General features: G+C 36.2%; 1 protein-coding gene across 5 annotated transcripts in view; it reads right to left on the bottom strand.

The window, feature by feature from the left end:
• ETV1 (ETS variant transcription factor 1) overlaps positions 1-20,701 on the bottom strand; it is a 97,483-nt gene extending 76,782 nt beyond the window's left edge. Inside the window, exons 1-6 of one of the 5 annotated variants that reach the window (XM_019958474.2) lie at positions 20,275-20,700; positions 19,980-20,176; positions 19,713-19,844; positions 18,785-18,872; positions 17,367-17,414; positions 8,076-8,129 (exon numbers count right to left, since the gene is read on the bottom strand). In XM_019958474.2, the coding sequence (XP_019814033.2) occupies positions 8,076-8,129; positions 17,367-17,414; positions 18,785-18,872; positions 19,713-19,757 (235 nt within the window). In that variant the 5' untranslated portion in view covers positions 19,758-19,844; positions 19,980-20,176; positions 20,275-20,700. Of the gene's footprint in view, positions 1-8,075; positions 8,130-16,838; positions 17,318-17,366; positions 17,415-18,784; positions 18,873-19,364; positions 19,467-19,507; positions 19,593-19,712; positions 19,845-19,979; positions 20,177-20,274 lie in introns of those variants that run through there. The other 4 variants (XM_019958475.2, XM_070787547.1, XM_070787546.1 and 1 more) reach the window with 4 other exon arrangements.
• Between the last annotated feature and the right edge of the window lie 1,055 nt (positions 20,702-21,756).

The raw sequence follows: 21,756 nt of genomic DNA on the forward strand, positions 1-21,756 counted from the left end.
TTTATGTTTAAGTAAATAAAGGTTTAAAAAAAAAAAAAACAGGGCCAAGGTGTATAATTTAGATATACTTCTCTTGAATTCAGTGGATTCCTGGTGGGTTATCTAAAATGAAAATTATTGCAAGATGCAGCTTATTTTCCAATGGGTTTCTATTTTGATTTGAAAAATATATTCCTTATGAAACAATCATAGAGAAGGAAATGGCAACCCACTCCAGTATTCTTGCCTGGAGAATTCCAAGGACAGAGGAGTCTGATGGGCTACAGTCCATGGGGTTGCAAAGAGTTGGAAATAACTGAGTGACTAAACACACTGAGTGCATGAAACAACCAAGCACCAAACTAAAAATTGATTTTGCTGAAAATGTGGCTGCTGGACTCCAAAATGACATACATAGGGCAGATGTGTACTACCAATGTCAGAGTGAACTCTCCGATAACAAGAAACCTTAACGGAGGTACTTGGAACAGGACAGGGCACAGTGTTTGGTTTTTTCTAACCAGATTGGGAAGATTCAAAGTTTACTAGGTAGCCTTCTAATGTAGAATTGATTCTAGGATGACAGGGATGAACAATCAGCAATGACTTACAGCTAAAGGTTAGAGAAAATAAGTAGAAAATAGTCTTTGGAAATGGGAAACACAAATAACTCAAGCAAAAATGAAAATGAAGAAACCACTTCAATAATATCATTTTTATATAGACTAATTCCCTAGTATTTTCAGTAATAATATGGTAAAATATTACTTGTTAACATTTTCAGAAACTGTATCTATTACATAATGAATTGAGTCCACCTTACAATTTAATTGCAAAAAAAAAAAAGAAATGATGTTGCTGCCTTTATTTTACAAATAAGTAAATGACAGGATAAAAAAATGTCTAACCTTATTTCCATGGAAGGCCTGTATCAGAATCACCTAACAGCTCGTTAGAAATTCCAGGGCTCAGTTCCAGACTTAAAAGGTCAAACTCTCACAGGATTGGGACCATGATGCTGTACTTGAACAAGCTTCCCAAGTAATTCATGTTCATACTCAAATGAGAATAAGATTACTGTACTCATATAAAATTATATAACTGATGACTTTCAGGAAAATAATTTAAAATTTACCCCAAATAATTATCTATCTGAACAGGGCAAAAGAAAAAAATATAAAGTTGATAAATCAATAAGTTGCAGTACAATTACATCACTTAGTATGTGAGCTAACTACAAAGGGAAAAAAAAAAAAAATGGTTGCCTCTATGCCTCTACAGAAGAGGACTGTGAAAATGGGGACTGATCTGACTTGCGCTTTTTCTCCTCCTCTATCAATATATTGCTTTGATAAAATATTTAAACTGTTAAAAAAAAAAAAAGCAAAAGACAAAAAACAAAGCAACAAACAGACCAAGAACAGCCAAAACCACAACAAAAAGCAGCACAAAGCAAACACCTTTCAAGGGCTGGAGACGGCTGAGATCTTAGGCACACAGATGATCTCAGATGAAAAAGCAGGAGACACTTCATCCTTCAAATGGAGAGTTTGAGTCTGAGGACAGCAACATACTCAAATTTTCCTCAGAAAATGTTTAAAAAGAAGACAGGACACAGTTGCAAAATCATGCACTCCAATCCCAGAAACGGAATTCCTCTGTGAACGTGTGTTCTTGTTGTTCAATGGCTCAGTCGTGTTCAACTCTTTGGGACCCCATGGATGTAGCCTGCCAGACTCCTCTCCTCTGTCCATGGGATTCTCCAGGCAAGAATACTGGAGTGGGCTGCCATTTCCTCCTCCAGGGGATCTTCCCAACCCAGGGATAAAGCCTTTGTCTCCTACAGGGGCAGGCAGGTTCTTACCACTGAGCCACCAGGGAAGCCTGAATGTGTACGCACCTCTGGTAAAAGAAAAATGAAAGACAAAACCTTCCTGTCAAGTCACATCCAAAAAACGAATTGGGTAAGAAAGGTTTCAAAAGTAGTCACAAAAAAGTAAACTTTATAAAGTACTCATTGTCCACGTAGAAAGGAACAGAATGCAGGAAGGTAGCTTAGTAGAAAAGAAAATTAAGAAACACAAACGGAACTTTCCAATCTAGGAAATACATGTTAATATAAAAGGAATTATTCAGTTAGGGTCTGCATAGACCTGTCTAACTTCAGCTTTTTTTCAGAAGCAGATTTATACAAGAATCTGTTAAGGTATTTTTATCTCTACTTCACTGCAAAAGGGATCCAAAGTGCTATTCTTAAAAAAAAAAAAAATAAGAAAATGAAGTGCAGCTATGAATTTAATTTACATACACAAAGTATCACCCATATAATAATGACTTCAAACAGTTAAGTTCCCACACACTGGTTTGTCTTTATTTTCTGAATGGGTCACTAGTATTACTGTGTTACAAATTTCAGTTAAAGTAAATTGCAACCTTTTTATATTTACTTTCATAAATAAACCAGAGAAGAATCTAGGCAATATTATTCCTTTAATGACATCCTTCTAATTGACTTGCATTCCAGTGTTTTTTCTCAGGTATAAAAGAAAGAAGTATAGTTACAAGGAATTGTGCTACTGGGAATTGTGCCTAATCCTGGCTATACCCGTGGGAATGTTCTGGAAGAACATAAAATGTAAATGTGAACATCATCTATTGTGTGAATCAGTGTAGAGCAAGCACAAAAAGAACTAATGTCATCAAATGGAAACAAGCTAGTTAGAAAAATAATAACACAACTTTGTAAAGGAAGAAAACGAGGGGTGGTAGATTTTAAAGGATTAGCTATGTAAAAATATTTTATTTAAAATATAAGGTTATCAATGTATTGTATTTAAAACACATGATTTTCAAAAATTCAAGGTGTACACAAATTTGTATCTACTTTGGAAACATAAGGTTGATCTATATTCTAAACACTCTTTCAATTCTCTTAAGAGTATAATTCTACTTCATCTGGACGAAAGTGTATCCTATAGTTATTCTGTTTTTTGTCAGCAATGTCTGAATTCTGGACTCATTTCTAAGAAACAATTTGTTCAAGCCAGGTAATTGTTTTTCTTAGCCTCCATTCATTTCCTAGGATGGGCTTGTAGGCGGTTTTTTGTTTGTTTTCACTTGTTTTTAATGTCTATACATGCTTAGAAAGTCAGCATCCTTGAAAGGTTACCAGACTATAGCATGACATCATTAAAATTCCAGGTTTCTGAGTGAAATACTTTATAAACAAAATAAGGAACGCTCAGGAAAATTTTTAGAAAAACACCCAAGTGTTACAGTTTAATTTCATTTTTCAGATTTTTTGAATGCTCTGGTCACTACTCTTCTGTATATGTTTATATGTGTTACAGTCAAACATATGTTCTAGAATACAAAGTTGGGAAGGAATTTGCCATTCATTCATCTAGCCTACATTTACCAAACAGCTAAAGCAATAAAAGCAAAAACAGAAGCATTTTATTTGATTGAGGTATGTAAGGAAATCTGATTATTCACAATGGAAAAAAATAGCCCCATAGAATTAATAGATGGGCCACACAGAGAGGATGTAGCTTCTTTCTGCTCCTAGAGATAGGGTCCCTCTGCCCCACTAATCTTCTCCAGACAGACAAGTATCAAACATTTATAAAGGGCATTTAGGAGACAATATAGCCTTTCATTTCCAATATTTGATAAACTTCTCCACCCAGAAATCTTCTTTAGAATCTAATCCATATGCCCTATTCCTCTTTTAAAATTATATCCCTCTTGTTCCATCCTCAGCAAAGACTGAAATTAGCTGGTCACCATCATCAGAACAATAGTCCTTTATTTCAATGAAACTTGAATAAATTGCACTTCTACTTTCTTTTTTAGTAGACTCTTTCAGATTTATTTTTACTTGTGTTTATAGGTTTCCCTTTATAATGATGGTCTTTATTCAGAAGTCCCAGAGCCATATTTGTTAAACTGTAAATATTCACTAATTGAAGGAAAATTTCAGCATTCTGAAAATGCCTGGCTAAACATTCATGGTTTCAGCATGTTTTCCAGATGAAAGCTATATATATTCTTTAAGGCATGATCATATGTTTATACCTTAAGAAGGGAATTGGGACTTTGAAAATACTTGAATGAAAATAAACACTAAGACGCTGATCGTGGTTACGACAATTTTAATTATTGTGCTTCTAAAATAGGCCAGGCATACTGAAATATGACATGCTCCTAGTCCTCAAGAAGTTCACAGTCTTACTGACATGTATCTAAGATATAATAATAAATGAAACATACAAGATGCCATGAGTCTTAACTCTGCAGGCTAAGGATGAAAAGGTCAAGAAAGATCTCAGTATGATGAAGTCTCAGCTGAATCTGAAGCTGGAGATGCCCCAGACTGCAAAGAATGATCTTAAAAATGTTAAAGCAAAATGAACATGTGCAAAGGTAAAGAGGCATAAAGGAGCTCACTCTTTGGGGGAACTGAAAAATTAGAAAGCTTCAGGTTTAGAATGGGGAGGGACAGGGTACTGGGAAAGCAACAGTTAAAACTGAAAAGGTAGCCAAGGCCCAGGACATGGAACTATGTTCTGTACAGCTAAATTAGAATTTTGTGTTGAAAGAAGTTCAAAGAAAATTAACAAAGTCAGATGGCTGTGCGTCAGGATCACTGCAGAGAGCAGAATGGAAGGAAATCTGAAGGCAAGAGCCCCCATAGAAAGGCTGACTCACAAGTTCAGTGGAGGCAGAATATGGGTGTGAATTAAGGCAGTGAAAGGGAAATGGAAATGAGACCATGAAATTAAGATACTCCTGAGAGGAGACGTAGAATTAACAACTTGGTAACCTAAGGGAGTGATGATAAAGAACTGGGAGGGGTTGAAGATAAAGGTTTTCAGCTTGGACTGGTAATATCATCAACTTAGGCAACAGAAGTTGAAGAAAGATGCTGGGCAGAAAAAAATGAAAGACTTCACTGTTGGCCTTAGGGAATGTGAACTCGCAGTGAAGCCTCACAATGAAAACAGGGGGTGTTGCATAAATGGTGTTTTATGCTGATGCTCAGCTGAGGGTGGAGGGGATGAGTCCAGAGGTGCTGTGTAGTTATAATTTGCACAAGGACCCCAGTGGTGGATCAGGGGCAGATATTCAATAGACAGGAGCAGACTGGAGAGCAACACTACAATAAGCAGTGTAGGAAACCTATTTCGACAGAACCGTGCTGACCACTACAGTAGCCGATAGCCACATGTTCACATAAATTTAAAATCACAAAATTAAATATTAATTTCTTCAGACCCATTAGCCACATTTCAAGTGCTCAGTAACAAATGTGGTTGGTGGTTACTATACTGAACAGATATAGACTGTTGGTCTATGGAACTGTGCAGGCATGGCATAAGAAACAGAAGAGGAAAGGTTTGCAGACAAAACCCTGGGCAAGAGAGAGAAGGTAGATAAGTGATGTGAGGAGTAATCAGAGGAGTAAAAAGAGAAAGAAAAATAATCATATGCTGTGAACCAAGAGAACTGAGTTCAGGAAGATGAATTAACCAAGAATATGAAAAACTGCTGCTGCTGCTAAGTCGCTTCAGTCGTGTCGGACTCTGTGCAACCCCATAGATGGCAGCCCACCAGGCTCCCCCATCCCTAGGATTCTCCAGGCAAGAACACTGGAGTGGGTTGCCATTTCCTTATCCAATGCATGAAAGTGAAAAGTGAAAGGGAAGTCGCTCAGTCCGACTCTTAGCGACCCCATGGACTGCAGCCCACCAGGCTTCTCCGTCCATGGAGTTTCCAGGCAAGAGTACTGGAGTGGGGTGCCACTGCCTTCTCCGATATGAAAAACTAAGAGAGGGCAAATAAGATGTAAACAGTTATCTTTAGGCATTTGTGAAAGGTGAAAGGGTTAGTCGCTCAGCTCTATCTGACTCTTTGTGACCCCCATGGACTGTAGCCCACCAGACTCCTCTGTCCATGGAATTTTCCAGGCAAGAATACTGGAGTGGGTTGCCATTCCCTTCTCCAGGGGATCTTCCTGACCCAGGGATTGAACCCAGGTCTCCTGTATTACAGGCAGATTCTTTACAGTTTGAGCCACCAGGGAGCAGAGTATTAAAATTACCAATTTTTTTCAGATGTAAAGTGACTCCATGAGACTAACTCTCCTACTCAGATGACAGGTACAGTATTTAGAAAGAACTCTAGTTCCTAACAGGAAAGGACATGCAGAAATGTGACTATTCTCTTCCTACACTTTATCAAAGAAGGGGAAGCCTTGCCAAGCTGTTATCCTTAGCCATCATCTTTCTGGGAATTTCTGAGAGTCTCTAATGAAGGTCTGTATCTTAGCTGAATAGGTTTCTGGAAATCCTATGTCTAATAACTATATTCAGACAACAAACAGCACAGAACATTATTTTCTCAGATTAAAAGTTAAATTGATAGAACAGCAGTTATCAGGGGCTGGAGGCAGGGTAAGTAGGGAGTGAATTTTTAGTAAGTACAGTAGAGAGTTTCAGTAGAGATCATGAGAAAGTTCAGATAAATAGTGTTCATGTTTGCACAACAGTGTGACTGCCCCTAAGTGTTACTTGCTCAGTTGTGTTCACTTCTTTGCAATCCCATGGACTGCAGCCCACAAGGCTCCTCTGTCCATGGGATTCTCCAGGCAAGAGTACTGGAGTGGGTTGCCATGCCCTTCTCCAGGGGATCTTCCTGACCCAGGGACTTAACCCACATCTCCCACAATGCAGGCAGATTCTTTACCATCTGAGCCACCAGGGAAGCCCCACACTGCACACTTAAAAATGGTTCAAAAGACAAATTTTCTGGAATGCATATATTTTACCACAAATGAAAAAGAACTTTAATGATGCTGAACTAAACTATGTAAAATGGGAGAGAACCTGGAAGAAACCACTTACAACCCTTGACACCTGAGAAATAAAAGATTTCAAACATAAAAGTTGAAAACATTGCACACAAACATCTGTTCCTCAAAGAAACGTAGGTATTTGTATTAGATTTATGATATTAGGTGTGAAAATACGAGTTTGATAAGTTATAAGGTATTAAGCATCTGTTGTTGCTCTTGCTACTGCCTCCTGTGAAACTGTCAATGGTCTGGAAAAATGAAACAAGTTAGAGTTTTAAATGGTGCTAAAAGAACAAAAATGACACTTCTGTGGCAGTCCAGTGGTTAAGACTTCCTGTTTCCAATGCAAAGGATACGGGTTCAATCCCTGGTCAGGGAACTAAAATCCCACATGAGGCACAGCACAGCCAAAAATGATAAAAAAATAAAAAGTAAAATAAATAAAACTAAGGCATGGTACGCCATGTTCATTTTAAAAATTTTAAAAATAAAAAATAAATAAGAGAACAAAATGTGTTAGATCAGTTTTAAAATCAGGATGGCATTTATACCTTTTTCTTTACTATTCCTACTCAGGCCAATAGCTGCAGTTTGCTAATAGAGGCAACCATGCTTATACAGGCAAAATGCTCATTGGGCGATTAGAGGGCAGAACCCCTGAATCAGTTCTCTTGCATCCTCTGAAAGGCCCTGGAATGAGGCTCAGGGAAAGAAACATGAAGGGACTCTAAGGGAAGCCAATGGCAACTTTCATTTGTGTCACTGTGTCCATCCAGGAAGCAAATAATGAAGATAAAAATGAAATCCGAGCAAGTGAATGTTCATTAATGTAAAATAATACAATAAGCCAAAGAATGCTTGTTCCAAGATTTTTACGTCATACAACAAATCTCTTCAGGATTTTAACTACTGACTGTCTGCCATCGGTATTCAGACTTTTCCTGGTGGACCCACTGAAAAGCTGAAAGTAAACACCTGAGCATTCATGGATGGCACCCTGTTTCTTCTCCAAGGATATTAACCAAATAGGGAACAGGGTCCTCTTTTAGTCCAGCCAGTTTCCCCAAGCTCTGTTCAGATCACAGAGGAATTCTGCTGTACAACCTAACAAATACAGTTACCTCATGACTGTAAGCTGAAAAGTACCAAGAACAGACACTGGAAGAGGAGACCAAGCACACGGAAAGAATCAAAGGAGGAAACAAAGACAAATCCAAGGGATAAGTCATACTGTACTTACGACTTTCAGCCTGGTAGTCTGGCACAAACTGCTCATCATTGTCAGGTACCTGAGCTGAAGGGAAAAATGAAAAAAAAAAAAAAAAAAATTAAGAGAGAAACTGCCAAAGCATAAAGAATGTCAAGTAACATCTCTCATGGGAGATTTTTTTTTAGGTTGAGACCAAATCTACCATTATTTGCCAGTGAGCTCCTATTTCAAATGGTATTGACAGCAAAATTCAAGAAGGGAAATAGAAGCAATCATCAATGTCAACCAGCAAACACATATATCAGAAATAAAATGGTGGCAGTTGTAGCTTCTCTGCATTTTACTTGCCACATGGAAATAAAAAAAACATGAAAATAAAAGCAGCTACAGGAATTCTATTAGCTGCAGTGTTTTGTTTTTTTTTTTGCAAGAATGGAGTAAGAAGTATTTCAATTCACCTACTGCCGATGTTTAAACAGCCCATTTACATTTATCAGAGAATTCTTTCAAACGATGTGCAGTTATTACACAAACCCCTCTTGCCTTTCAGAAATGTCTGTTTTTGATGTGTTTGACCTACTGCTAGACTACCATAATTAACATTTGCCCTAAATTTGGCCAAAATACGTGATAATGTTTTTTACATGAAAGACAGTCATTGATTTTGGTCATATGGAATAAAATATTATATCTCAATGATTATGGTCACAATCATAAAAATAACAGTTAACAAAAATAAACCTCATATTTTTATTCACAATATTTTCCAGGTGACCATTCAACACTAACAAAAAGAATATCACTATTTCATCAGTCTTAATATCAAATGACTTCCCTGTCTTTAGTAAAGGAATAAAACAATGAATATAGCAAGAACTTAATGTATTCAGCAATCAAAACAGAAGTATATATTTTACTTCTAGAATATTTTTATCACAGTTAATTCAGGCATCAAAATAACCTACTCCAAATTGACATAACATTACAAAAACAAGTTTCCATATACACACAAAAATATGCACAATTACACACATACAAACTACATAAAAGTGGGGTCACTTTTAATTTGGCAAAAATATAATGAGTTATCATCCTAGTTAACTTTAGGTATAATCTGATCAGCTAGTATTATTTAACTAATATTACCTAATCCTGAAACTTATCTAATCAAGTCATATTAAAACAGACGTAATTTTTTTTAAGTACCTATTCTGTGAAAATAATCAGTCTTTGTTGAAAAAGTTTTGGGTTGGCAATAGAGTTAAGAAAAAAATCCATATAAAGAGAAATTCGATATTTAAAAAATTCTATATAAGAAAATAATACAATATACACACAATTCAAATGTCTGGTGTGTCAGCTTATGTAATAGGATATAAAAAAAAAACATATCTTTTGAAAAAAATTTGTTATATTTCAAGAGCAGAATAAATGATAATCTTGCAAATTGCCAAAATATATGCAGCAGGACATTCAACTATTTTCTAACAACTTTCTTCTGTTCACCAATACTTAAGTTTATTACAGATAAATTACATCCCCTGCCACTAAAGGAAATGAGACAAATTAAGAACTTTTTTTCCAAATTAGAACTGATGCCTGTTTCACCAGCCTGTACTGGAGGAAAAGGTGTATTTTCTTCAGGTTCCACTAACATCTGATACCAAGGTTAATCAAATCAAGCAACTTTCAAATCATTTTTCTGTGCTCTGCTGTGTAAACTATGCAACATTATTTAATCTCCTTGAACTCCATTTCACTCATCAGTTTAACAGTGATAATACATATTTTTCATGAAGACTAAATGAAATAGTTTAAACACAATGCCAGTCACAATATCAGATATTCAAAAAATGTTACATATTTTCTTCTTTCCCAACCTCCACCACCCACAATTTTTTTCCTTTCACACACGAAGTACTACTCAAATTACTATAATGCAAGTTTAATATTTTTACTTCTAATGAATTAGATTGGATATGAAAAAAAAATCACAGCTAAAATTTGTACATTAGTATTCTCTTAGTTATAATCATTTTTTGACATTGCAGTAAGCCTCATTTTTCTCGAAGACTCACAAATTATGTAGAGGAATGTCCTTTAAAGTAAGTGTTTTCACCAAAAATAGTACAAAAATGTTTTAAATATTTATTTAATAAATGACAGTGGGCAGACAGAATCAAACCCTATACATTTTTTCTATCATATCTACACGTTTTGGTTTTTGCTCTAAATTCACAGCTAAACAGAGATAACCATTGAGATGCGAAGTTATCAACCACAGCAATTACTACGCTTTTAAAAAGCCAACACTTACAAGAATCTAATAAAAATGTAATATCCCTTTACAGGAATAGTTAAAAATAGCAAATGAGTAACAAATATATTTGTAACAGAATATGCTGGTATGAATGTCCTAAAGGCCAAACTTTTTTTTTTCTTACTATCATAAGACAAATTTGCAACTCCATGATATATATCACTGCAAGAAAGGTATAAAAATAACTGGTGGATAAGTAGTATATATTGGCATATGTGTGGGGTGCAGGTCGGCGGGGGGGAAGTTGTTGAGTGGAGGGGGCAGAGGCAAAACTTTGGGAAGAGAAGAAATCAGAAGTTATACCTCACAGAGACAGAAAATAGCTACATACTAACAATTTTGTAAAAAGAATAAGAATTGCTATTTCTAGTCTAACTCCTTAACATACTGAATAAATACTTCACACTTATGCCTGAACATATTACAGAATTTTAACAAAAAACATATGACTCACAGTTTCACAGAAGCTAATCTTGAGAAACCGAATAGACCAAATGAAGCAGCATGCCACTTAAATAGACAAAGGCTTCAGTCTATCTCTAATTTCAAGTTAGAGTCAAAGGAAAGCAGTTAACGAAAAACACAAGTTGGATCTGGGCAAGGAAAATATGACAAAGTATTGCCACACTCATATCATACATTTCCTTTTTTGCCTCCATTCACGAAAATTCTATGAAGTAGCAAACTACAGCTGCCTGAAAATTTGTGGCAAGCCATACCCACTCCAAAGAGGAAAATTTAACAATAGAGGCCAACCTAAATATATATATATATATATATAGTTATTTTACTACTATCTATTATAAACTATGCTTGGAATAATCACCTTTGGGGAATGAAAATGTTTTCCCACACTCTGTAATTAAAGAGGAAGGGGAAGAGTAAGAAAGGGGAAGAGAAAGTATATACCAAAAGACCAATAAAAGGCTTTCAAGAAGATGAAGCATGTGGATTTTATTGGTAATAGCTGGAGCGCTCTGTCAGTTCCTTGCACATTAATAGACAAGCTGCCATCAAGTCTCAGGACTTCGGCTTTAAAAGCATAGTATGTGCACTCTCAGCTACTTGCTTTACCTAGATTATCATTGAAAGTTGTTTTTTTCTTCCCCCCTCTCTCCTTCTCTTTTTTATTACATTGCAATATATATTATGAGAGAGAAAACCATGAAAATATTAACCACAACCTTGATGTCACAGAATCATTAATCCTTATTTTGAATTTTAATATATACTTTCTTAACTGACATTGCCTAGGCAAGGGGGTGAGGTGGAGAGCAGACAATTTTTAAACAGTTTGTCTCTCTTTTGTGCTTGCTTTTAACGTTCAAATAAAGCAGTAATCATTACTTAAGAAAAGGTGAATGTTGAAATATTTTCCAAGTTTGGCTACAGACAAGGAAAAACCGTCTTATTCTTACAAACTAGGCGCCTGTCGGGTTTTCTTTTAAAGCTAGGGAAAAAGCGGAAAACTTACAAATGAAACAAATGTTAAGTTGAAAAGGGGTTAATATTTAATTAAAACCAGTTCTATCCACTGTAACAATGACCTGGAGCCAAACAAGGCGGAAGATGTATGAGTCATTCTTTCTGCCCGTGAATGAGACAGCTGATCTCCTCGGCAATTCCTCCAGACAAGCAGGCAGAACTGGAGTTCTGCCTCCATTCACAAAAACACAGTCCAGCATGAGCCATGTGGCTCAACCGCAATCTTTTCATGTCACACCCTTCCAGAGAGTTAAGGCAAGTCAACTTGAACTTGCAATATAAACACACCAATTTTACTGCTCTATCTCAAATACAGCTCAGATCCATCAAGGTATATGTTTAAATAAATGGCAAAATGAAATCCATATATACATTTACACATATTTAATCCATCCTGCTCTATAGGGTAACTTGTCACAGAAACTTGAATGTATAAAACTAAGAAGAGGGAAAGACAGATGGATGGATGGATGGATGGATGAAGGAAGGATGGAAGGAAAGAGGAAGGGGAAAAAATGACAAAGCATTAAAGAAATACCTTTTATTTTTCTTGCTTATTCTTCAAATGCTCTTTTTATTTTAAGATTATAATAGCCTATTGCTTAACTTCATAGCATTTCCCTCTCACAGGATAAGAAACAAGTTTCTCTGAAGAAATTTAACTTTTCTTTTAAATAAAACAATAAGAAAATCAACCTTCACACAGTCGTATTTTGTTTAATCCTACAATGAAGCGTCAGGCCATGGAACGAAATAATCATGAAACCTCTAAGCCAGGTTTTATACCACATCCTCTTTTAACATTAAAATGATTGTACCAATGTATAAGCATTAATTAATGCAGAGGTATAAATATATTTAAACAGCCCAAAAAGGGGGCTATTCTTCCATGGCAGAAAAATCTTTTATAGTGATAAAGTCATGCTTTGTGTATGCTCAAAGAGAAAGAAACCAGTAACTTTCCGTTGTTTTTAGCCTTAAATCAACTTCAATTTCCTAACTTTAACATATAGAGGTTTGAAAACTTACGCATAGCTCAGAGCTGTTGCTGTCAGCAAAACATTCTCTATAAGGTACTGAGAGCTGACTTATATTATTATTGTTATTATTATTATTTTAATTACAATGTTGTACAACAAAGGGAATAAAGTTTTCCTATGAAATTTAACAAAGTACACATTTTCTGTAACTGAATTAGCTTAGTAATTTTATTAACATATATTAAGACCTTCTGGAAAAACTATATCTAGGCTATACGAGATCCAAATTTTATTTTTTTAACAAATATTTCTATTTTGCAAATAGATTCTAGATGAAATGCATTTATATATTGTCAATAAATGCTGAAAAATATAATATGTTTATTCCAACTGCTATCCCTTAGTAAGGTCCAAACAAGAAGTCTTTGTTTCATAGTTTAGAGTATTTCGTGGTACAAGAAAAAGATGGGCAGTAGCTCCCTTTTGCCCCCTCACAATGACTCTTGCTCAACACTAAGAAATAGTATGGACTTCTGTAATTTGATGTCTAATTCTCAATTCCTCTTTTTAAAAAAAAAAAAAACAACACACATAATGAAGTTTTTAAGCCTTTTCTCCTAACTGCATCACATGGAGGAAAAAAAAAAAAAAATCTATGAGTACATATCCAATTTATGTTTGATTTCAAAAAGAAAGTGTAATTTTTGAAAAATAAAAATGAATGCATTGTAATAGCTTTGTATTGTGGGTGACATTATGCACATTGAGTAACAACATATCATTTAAAGAAATTCATGATAAATGATTTTGAATACAAATTTAGTATCAACCACTAAAGTTGAGATACGATGATATCTCTGCTTTTCAGCAAACCTGATTATTAATGGAAGGTCACAGAAAACAAAAGGAAAAAGCTTATCTGCACAAGGGCATGAGGTAATAATAACCTTTAGAGTAGAAAAGTTATTTTTAGAGATACAACTTTGACTCAAGTGTCATGGCAGCATGAAATTTAACTTACATCACAACTGAAAAACATTCTGCCCTGATAGGGGCGAATCATTGTTGACATTTATCCTTAAAACTACTAACGAAAGGAAACCTCACGGACATCTAGACCAACATCAAAAATAACACTCAAAAGTTGCTATATATTTATATTAGCTACATATGAAATGTATCATTTCTCTCTAAGTTGTGTTAGCAGGTAAGCTTTAATGAGTAACTTTTAAAAATGTGAGCCTCTTTTAACTCACTTCTACATCCTTCTATTTCTGTCCTCCACATATAAAAGGTTCCATTTTAACGATGAATTACTAGGATACATTTCCTTAAAGCACCACTAAAAAAGCATATTACCAAGATGTTATTAGAATGGACATTTGAACTCATTATTCCATGGATCAAATAATTGGAATTGCCTTTCTGTCAATGGCAATCTAATTCAAAAGTCAAAGAATCAATAAAGAATTGTACATGGAAAATGACAACATAAGTAAGTGGCTTTGGCAAAATTTTAAATAAGCACATTCTCCATTTTTTAACTGCTACTGTGGCCACTGAAGACATAACCTTTTCAATTTTCTTCAGAATGAGATGTGATTAAAGTGTGGCATATATGTTAAAAAAAAAAAAAAAAACCTTGAAATTGCAATGTTAGTACTTCAAAAGTGATACTAATATAAAGTTATATTCTTCAAAAATATATTTTTGATCCCTGTTCAGAAATTGCGGTGGGGGGTGGGAGGGTGGGGGGAATGGAAGTATATATTTTTGGAGAACACTTTAGTGAACCGAAAAGACTGGTTCCAATCTCACCCTCAAACAAATCCTGCTTTATCTACCCCAAATTTTTCCTTGGACATACAACACATTTCATAATCTATAATAATCTACTTATGACTAATTCATGGTGCACTTTGGGTCTACTTTATAAAAAGTCTTATAGAAAAAAAAAACAAATTAAACCTGAGAGAATGTATTGTTTCCCAAGTATTTAGGGACTCTGATTATTTTTTTAAAAATTCCTATGACACATCAGAACTAACTTGACTTTCCTGTCTAATACATTTTTAGACCTGTTTAACTTTCCAATGGGATTCTTACTCAGGGGAGAATCTTGGTTAATTGCTAATGATCTTTTTTTTAAAGGGTCAAGATGCCTTAAATTCTATGGTATCCTTCTTAGAGATAAAACATTATGAAAAGAAATAAGTAAATGGTTCACAGTCTGACAGCTTGGCAATGTTTTAATTTCTGGATGTCCAGAAGGACATAAATGAACAGATCTAGCTACCAACGAATAAACTAATGTAACTTTGAGATCTCAGCTAATGTTGATCAAGATGTAGAATAAGTTAAAATGCTAATGCAAATATCATATAAAATTGCTAAAAATAAAAATAAATGTGCAACCCATTAATAATAAAAAGAAAAATTCACCTTTCTTCTTACTATTAGATTTTTAAAAAATCAAGTTACTGTTAATGCTTATATCATCATAGAATTAAATTATTCTAAAATACAGTCTTATTCATGGTTTGTAAAAGGAGCCCACCTGGTTATTCAATAAAACACTCCAAGGATTAATCCCTGAACTTATTTAAGCTTATAAATTCTTTTCCAAATAAAAGTCCATGTTCTTTCAAATACATCAATCACTTCCTAGGTTTATTTTATAGAAAACTAAATCTTCAGATCCAATTTATAGGTTAAGTTAATTATCACAGGTAAGAATATTCAGCTCAGAGTTTTAAAATAAACTCAGATAAATTACCAAATCACTTATCTGAGTAACAAAGAAACAAAACAAGTCAAAAGTGAAACACTGCACTGAAACTGATTATAAAATGGTAAGAGTCTGTCACAGTTCCACATTTTTAAATTCCAGGAACAGAGTTGCTATGCACATTCAAAATCTGCCAGCAAGTGCACTGACTTGGAATCAGTGAGACTTAAACATCTTAAGAACCAACAAACCTTCCAGAACAATTAAAATAGATATTAGAAGGTATTTTGGAAAAGCGAATAAATTCCCTCATAAATGTAATGTTCTTACAACCTTCAACTCTGCAAAACTTAACAGACAAAAGTTCATGCAAGAGCCTCTGTGCAGATTTTTGCTGAGAAAGTTATGTTTGAATATATGGTTTATGTTGCAATAATAAGTAATCTATTGCAGTAAGTTTCATTTACAGAGACAAGCAAAATGACCTTTAAATATAACTAAAACTTTCATTAACATACAAGTACAGTGACTCTTTCAAAGGGCTCCTGGAAAAGCTATTATTTAACTTAAAAGCTTCATAAAGATTGTAGGAGCTCTTTGGAAAAACTAGGATATCAGCAACACAAAGAAACTTATTTTATATGCTAACAGCAATTTGATCAACTACAAGCAAGACCACCGAAAAACCACATCAGTCTGCCTCAAAGTAGCAACAGCAATGCTCAATTCCATTTTAAAGACCCTCTCTCTTCTTTGAACCATCTTTAAAAAAATCTGTTCCAAAAATTGCATGTTTCCCATATAATGTAAAGATAGAAATAACACAACTGTACTCAATGTTAAATATCTATAATTTTCTCTTTGTGTTTCCCACAAGATACATAATATAATAAAATTATTTCACATTTAGCATAACAAATCCAAAGGAAAAATTTCAAATTATAGACACCAACAAAAGTCCCTCAGCATTAGACATATCTCAAGTTGCATAAAGCTGTACTGAAGCAGTATCTCCTTGTTCCTATAAAATAAAGTTTCACACAATAAAAGATACAATAGATGGCAACACAAAATGTTATCCAAAAGCAATCAAAATTAAAAGCAATGCCTTTAAATGTCTCCTTGCTACATTAAATAAATCCTAATACAAGCAACAAAATAGCAAAAGTCAATTTCAACAAACATCACATCATAGTAACACACAGAAACATTTTAAAAATCTTCCAATCCCCCTAAGATTTATTTTAAAGCCATACATATCCTTAGCATTGGATACACACCTAACGTTCTGTGTTGTGAGCAAGGTGGAAAGAAGACACTTGCACTTAAATCTTGAAGCATCCCGTCCCGATGAACCCAGTGAAACTAATTTCTGCCATCAGAAAAGTCCTCCACCAGAACACCAAATAATGATATGCGCTGCTCTAAAGGAAACAGCAAGCCGGGTTCTGGCTCTAGGAGGTCTCTCGAGGTACAATAATATAAACCTGATCAATTGCAATTAAAATCTGAACAGAGGCTTAGAACTTGAAGTCTTGGTGCATTAGTTCTTGCCAAAAGCAGATGTGATTGTGAGCTGGAAGCAATTTCTCCTGGTAATTTGTGATGACACTGGGTAGTGCAGTCCCAGATTCCCCAAAGACAAACTCATCAGAGGCTCTAATGTATGCATGACACATGAGGTGGCTCTTTTAGAGCTCAATTAATTGGGCTGAACATTAAGACAGCAAGTTCAGGACTTTTTTTTTTTTTATCTTTCCCTTCTAGAGTTGCTTTTCCCCTCCTTTGAAAGCAATTTTTTGCCTTACCTTCTGCAAGCCATGTTTCCTGTAATTGACTTAGATCTTGAAAGAGTTCTAAAAAACAAGTCAAAGACATAAACAAAAGATTTGAAAACCTTTTAGGCGACATTAAATAGAAATGTTTGTCATGAAATTAGTCCTATAGATCAATTTAATTTGGGGAGAGGCATCAATAAAGAAATGAGGATTCATAACTTAATTATACCAATAATCCTGCCCATTTTGATGCCTACTAAGCAATGCTTCTCAGTATCTTTTTTACCCCCTTTTAATACATAGCTTAATAAATAAGCCTAGAGACCTCAAACAACACACTTACAGTAGAACTCAAAAAGGTTGAGATGAAGGTGTGTCTATCCTCAGAAACTTTTTTTAAACATATTCAATTCTTGATAAAATAGTGTTAGGGGAAAAATCAGAAAGACTAAATAACATTTTATTTCTGTCTTCCAAATCTTCTATCAAAGATTTAACAGGACATGGTATAATTCTCAAAGTACTATATGTTTTGATGTTCAGTGCTTCAGAACTCAAAGGGACAACTATTAAATACAAGATTTTAGAAGAAAATTTGTACACTAATAGGTTTACAAAAGTAAATAGATAATTCCCAGGCACCTGCTTATTATCAAGTGCAAAACTGTGTATTCTGTCACTGGGGAGGGAGAGGTATGTGTAACTTATTCCTACTTATATGAAGATTTGAAGAAGTTTGAGAATTCAATATACCTAATCTAAATGGCAAACTGAACTTTGATAATTAAATCTAAGTTTATTAAGTTTATTATGAATGCCCCCATGCGGCTGGAATAATTGATAACATATTGACCTCCTATCAATAGTTCATAGAAAGAATCTGCAACTTAATTTCCTAAATATGTATTATAATTATTAATTAGGCCTTAATTATGATTCATTGACCACTTAAAAGGCCTATAAACAAGGTATTATGACCACACCATGTGGTCATCAAAACCATCTCTGAAAAGTTTGGTAACAGTATATGGTTTAGTGTAAGGAGATGGGAAACCAAACAGTAACTTATATTGCTCAACTTCTAATGGAGGAGAAAAGAGTAATTAAGCTGTGCGCATAGCTGTCTAATTTGTTCCTCTGTGTTGGATATTTTCAAATTGTTACCTTAGTGTATAGGATTGCTTATATGCCATATGGACAAAGGTATTTAAACACAAAATGGTTAAAAGAAGGATGTCACTCTTATTATTTCCTTCTTTCATTAGTTTGTGACAGGGCCATAAAACAGCAAACTGTCACATCACATTAATTGCTCCAAATACAAGTCTTGCTTAAATGCAGTCATTTGAAAGTTTATTATTCTTAAGGTAAGACTGAATGCTTCTCTTCTTTATGAGGGTGGGAAGTACAGGTAAAGAGGGGGAATTCAGCTCTAAATCAAACCTCACCTTCTGAATCATGAGCCAGATCTCTGTTAATGAATTTTCTTTTCCTGACATTTGTTGGTTTCTCGTTACAATTTCTCCCACGCTGATTCTACAAAGGGAAAGATAAAATTCTTTTAAAAGAATGTAAACCTCAGATGTCACACAGACACACACACGCACACACACAGGCATACAGAAGTCTACTGGATCCTCTCCTTAAACAGAAAAATAAAAGTCCATGGTATCAATCCCAATATCCATTTTCTGCATTCATTTGACAGTGAAAGCATATGCTGAGAATTCAACAGCCAGGGAGAGTTGCTTCCCTGTGCGGATCTGAATACACTGTGTATCAGTCATAGATTCATGGTATCTCAGCATCAAAACAACATTAAGCAATTACACTTAAAGTCGTTTTTAGGCTAGATCGAAGCTAGATTAAAACACAGTTGAAGTTTATTCTCTCAGATAATCCCCTAAAAAAAGAACAAAAAGAGAGTGATGAAATGAAAAACATAAGAGAGACAATGAGAAAGAAGAAGAAGAAAAAAAAAAGAAACAAAACCCATGTAAACAAAAAAGTGTCAGCATTTGTCTCAACTTCATTCTTTTCAATGTGGCAGACAAACCCAGCCAAAAACTTTGAGTGCAGCAGCTGCTGCTGCCCTCCTTCTCTTCTTCCACTCATCTTGAGCACTTTAAACAGAAAAAAAAGGGGGGGGGGTCTTAAAAACAAAACTATGCCTTATCCAAATCACTGAAAGGTAAGCTCATTTTGAAGACTGGGCTTCTAGAAGCAGAGTCGCCCTACAGTGGCAACAAAGCAGATAAAGTATCTGCAGTCCCAACCCCCTTGCTCCCCCCCCTCCTTTCTCACTCGCCCTCCTCCCCCCTCTCCCCTCCGTCGGAGTCAAGTTTATAAACAGCAACTTTCGAACTGATCACTCACATTGGTGACCATGTAAGGCACTTGCTGGTCATAAAATCCATCCATTCTGCTGCTCTTCGCAAATCTCAGCTCAGTGTTTTATATTTTAAGCATCTAGCTGGAGATTTCCTCGGAATCTGGACTTCTATCAACCTAGAGGGGAACAAGATGGCTTTTAGGCTTTAAAAAAAAAAAAAAATCATGAATGAAGCTCTTGAATTTGCATAGCTAATTATCCTCCGACAGTCCCATTCACAAAAATAACCCTCCCTACACAGCCTCCTTCACCTGGATCCAAAGAGAGCCAAGAGAGTTCACAATTTACATATTTTCCTCAGTAGCAAAAATTCGAACAAGAGGCGATGTATTTATTTTCACTCTCGATGTTTCCCTGCGCGGTCGGTGTACCCCGGGCAGCTCTGATTCGCAAACGTGTGCAAAACTAGCAATGGCGATCAGCGAGACTTGCTTTGCACCTAACGGGACTAAAGAGACGGAGACACCTCTTTCGTAAGGATAGTTTTTGCAACCCACAACCATGCAATTATCTGGAGAGACATAAAAAGTTGTCGGAAAGACCCACCTGAAAGCCACGCTAGGCGAACGGCTGCAAAAAATTCCCTCCAATTTTAATAAAAACATTAATTATTGCCCAGCACTTCCCCCTTGGAAGCCGAAAGCGCCTCTGACAGAGCTCAATTCGGTGGTTTTTCCTCTACTTCTCCTCCAGGGGCCTCCAATCCAAACTGATGGATCGCTGCCTCCCATTGGCTCCGCGTCTCTTTCACAAGATCAGATTTCGGGCTGTCAATCAGGAGGCTCGCTGCCCCTTCTCGAGAATCTCCCGCGCCCCTCTGCCCAAGCTGGTGCTGTGCCTGCCGGCGCTGTGACCACAGCCTGGAAACTCCACAGAGCAAATCGGCTGCCGTCCTAACCTGCTGCTTATTGTTAAGGCGCCTGGGGACACCGAAGCCATGTGTATCGAGTCGCCAGTTCTCCTAACTGGTGTGTTTGGTCCACTATCGGACTGAAGCACTTTCCTAAAGCACTTTCGTTCGCGGCAGATACATACTCTGAAGCGCGATCTTCCAAGACCGTGGGTCCGCAGTCTCCTACCTCACCTTCCTCGAGATCTCCAGTCCCTCCACTTTGAACCTGATAAGGAACCCACCTCGCAATACAGCCTCGTTCCTACTAAGCTTTTGGCCCAAGTTCTCTTCCCGTTTTTCAACGCCCACCATCACCGTTATGATGTATCAAAAACATTTTTTTTAAACGTCATCCTCAAGTCAGTCTTTCATGGGACAGTAAGATCTGTAGGGAAAGCTCTTAGGAGAAGCAGAGGAATTGCTTTTTAGAAGGGGTTGCGTTGGGAGGGGGAACTGAGAGAACTACGGAGCTATCTAAGTGAGGAAAAGTATAAAATGTGTCCCACGTGTGCACTGCAACTAGGTGTTTCGAGTCCCCAGTGGAGGTGGGGAGGGGCAGGGATGGGTTGGGGTAGCTCGGATATCCTAGGGACTCGCACGTTTCCTGAGCTTTTGTTATGTATACACGGAGGCGGAGGGTGTCACTTACTGTACTTGACGCTTTCACTTCCTCTCCAGTTTTTAAACTGCTAGAGCCGGGAGTTGGTGGCGAGGGGAGAAGGGGGGGTCGGGTTTCAAGGACAATGACTAGGACGTTAAAAAGGGAGGGCTGCAATTCTGAAACCACTTGCCTGACCCTCCAACTGGGCTTAGAGCTGTAAAGAGTCACTTAAGAAAGCCTCGGCCCAACAGGGGCTGAGAGGCCTCAGAATGGCACCGGGGACTCAGCGGTGTTAAAATTCATTTGTGATCCTGGTGGCGACCAGAGCTAAAGACCAAAGGAAATTTTCGGCAGCTGTTCAGCCCGTTGGGAAACGTGCTGCAATTCTCAATTTCTAATTCCAAGTTTTTCCTTAAATGGAACATTATGGAGCCATATTAAACTGCAGTATGAGTGCACAAGACTCAATTCCGGACCCATGGAAGTCAAGGGTCAATTTTTTTTATTAATAATAATAATATTAAAAACCTTAATA

Source organism: Bos indicus, chromosome 4 (genome assembly GCF_029378745.1).
Source record: "Bos indicus isolate NIAB-ARS_2022 breed Sahiwal x Tharparkar chromosome 4, NIAB-ARS_B.indTharparkar_mat_pri_1.0, whole genome shotgun sequence".
Lineage (NCBI taxonomy): Eukaryota > Metazoa > Chordata > Mammalia > Artiodactyla > Bovidae > Bos > Bos indicus.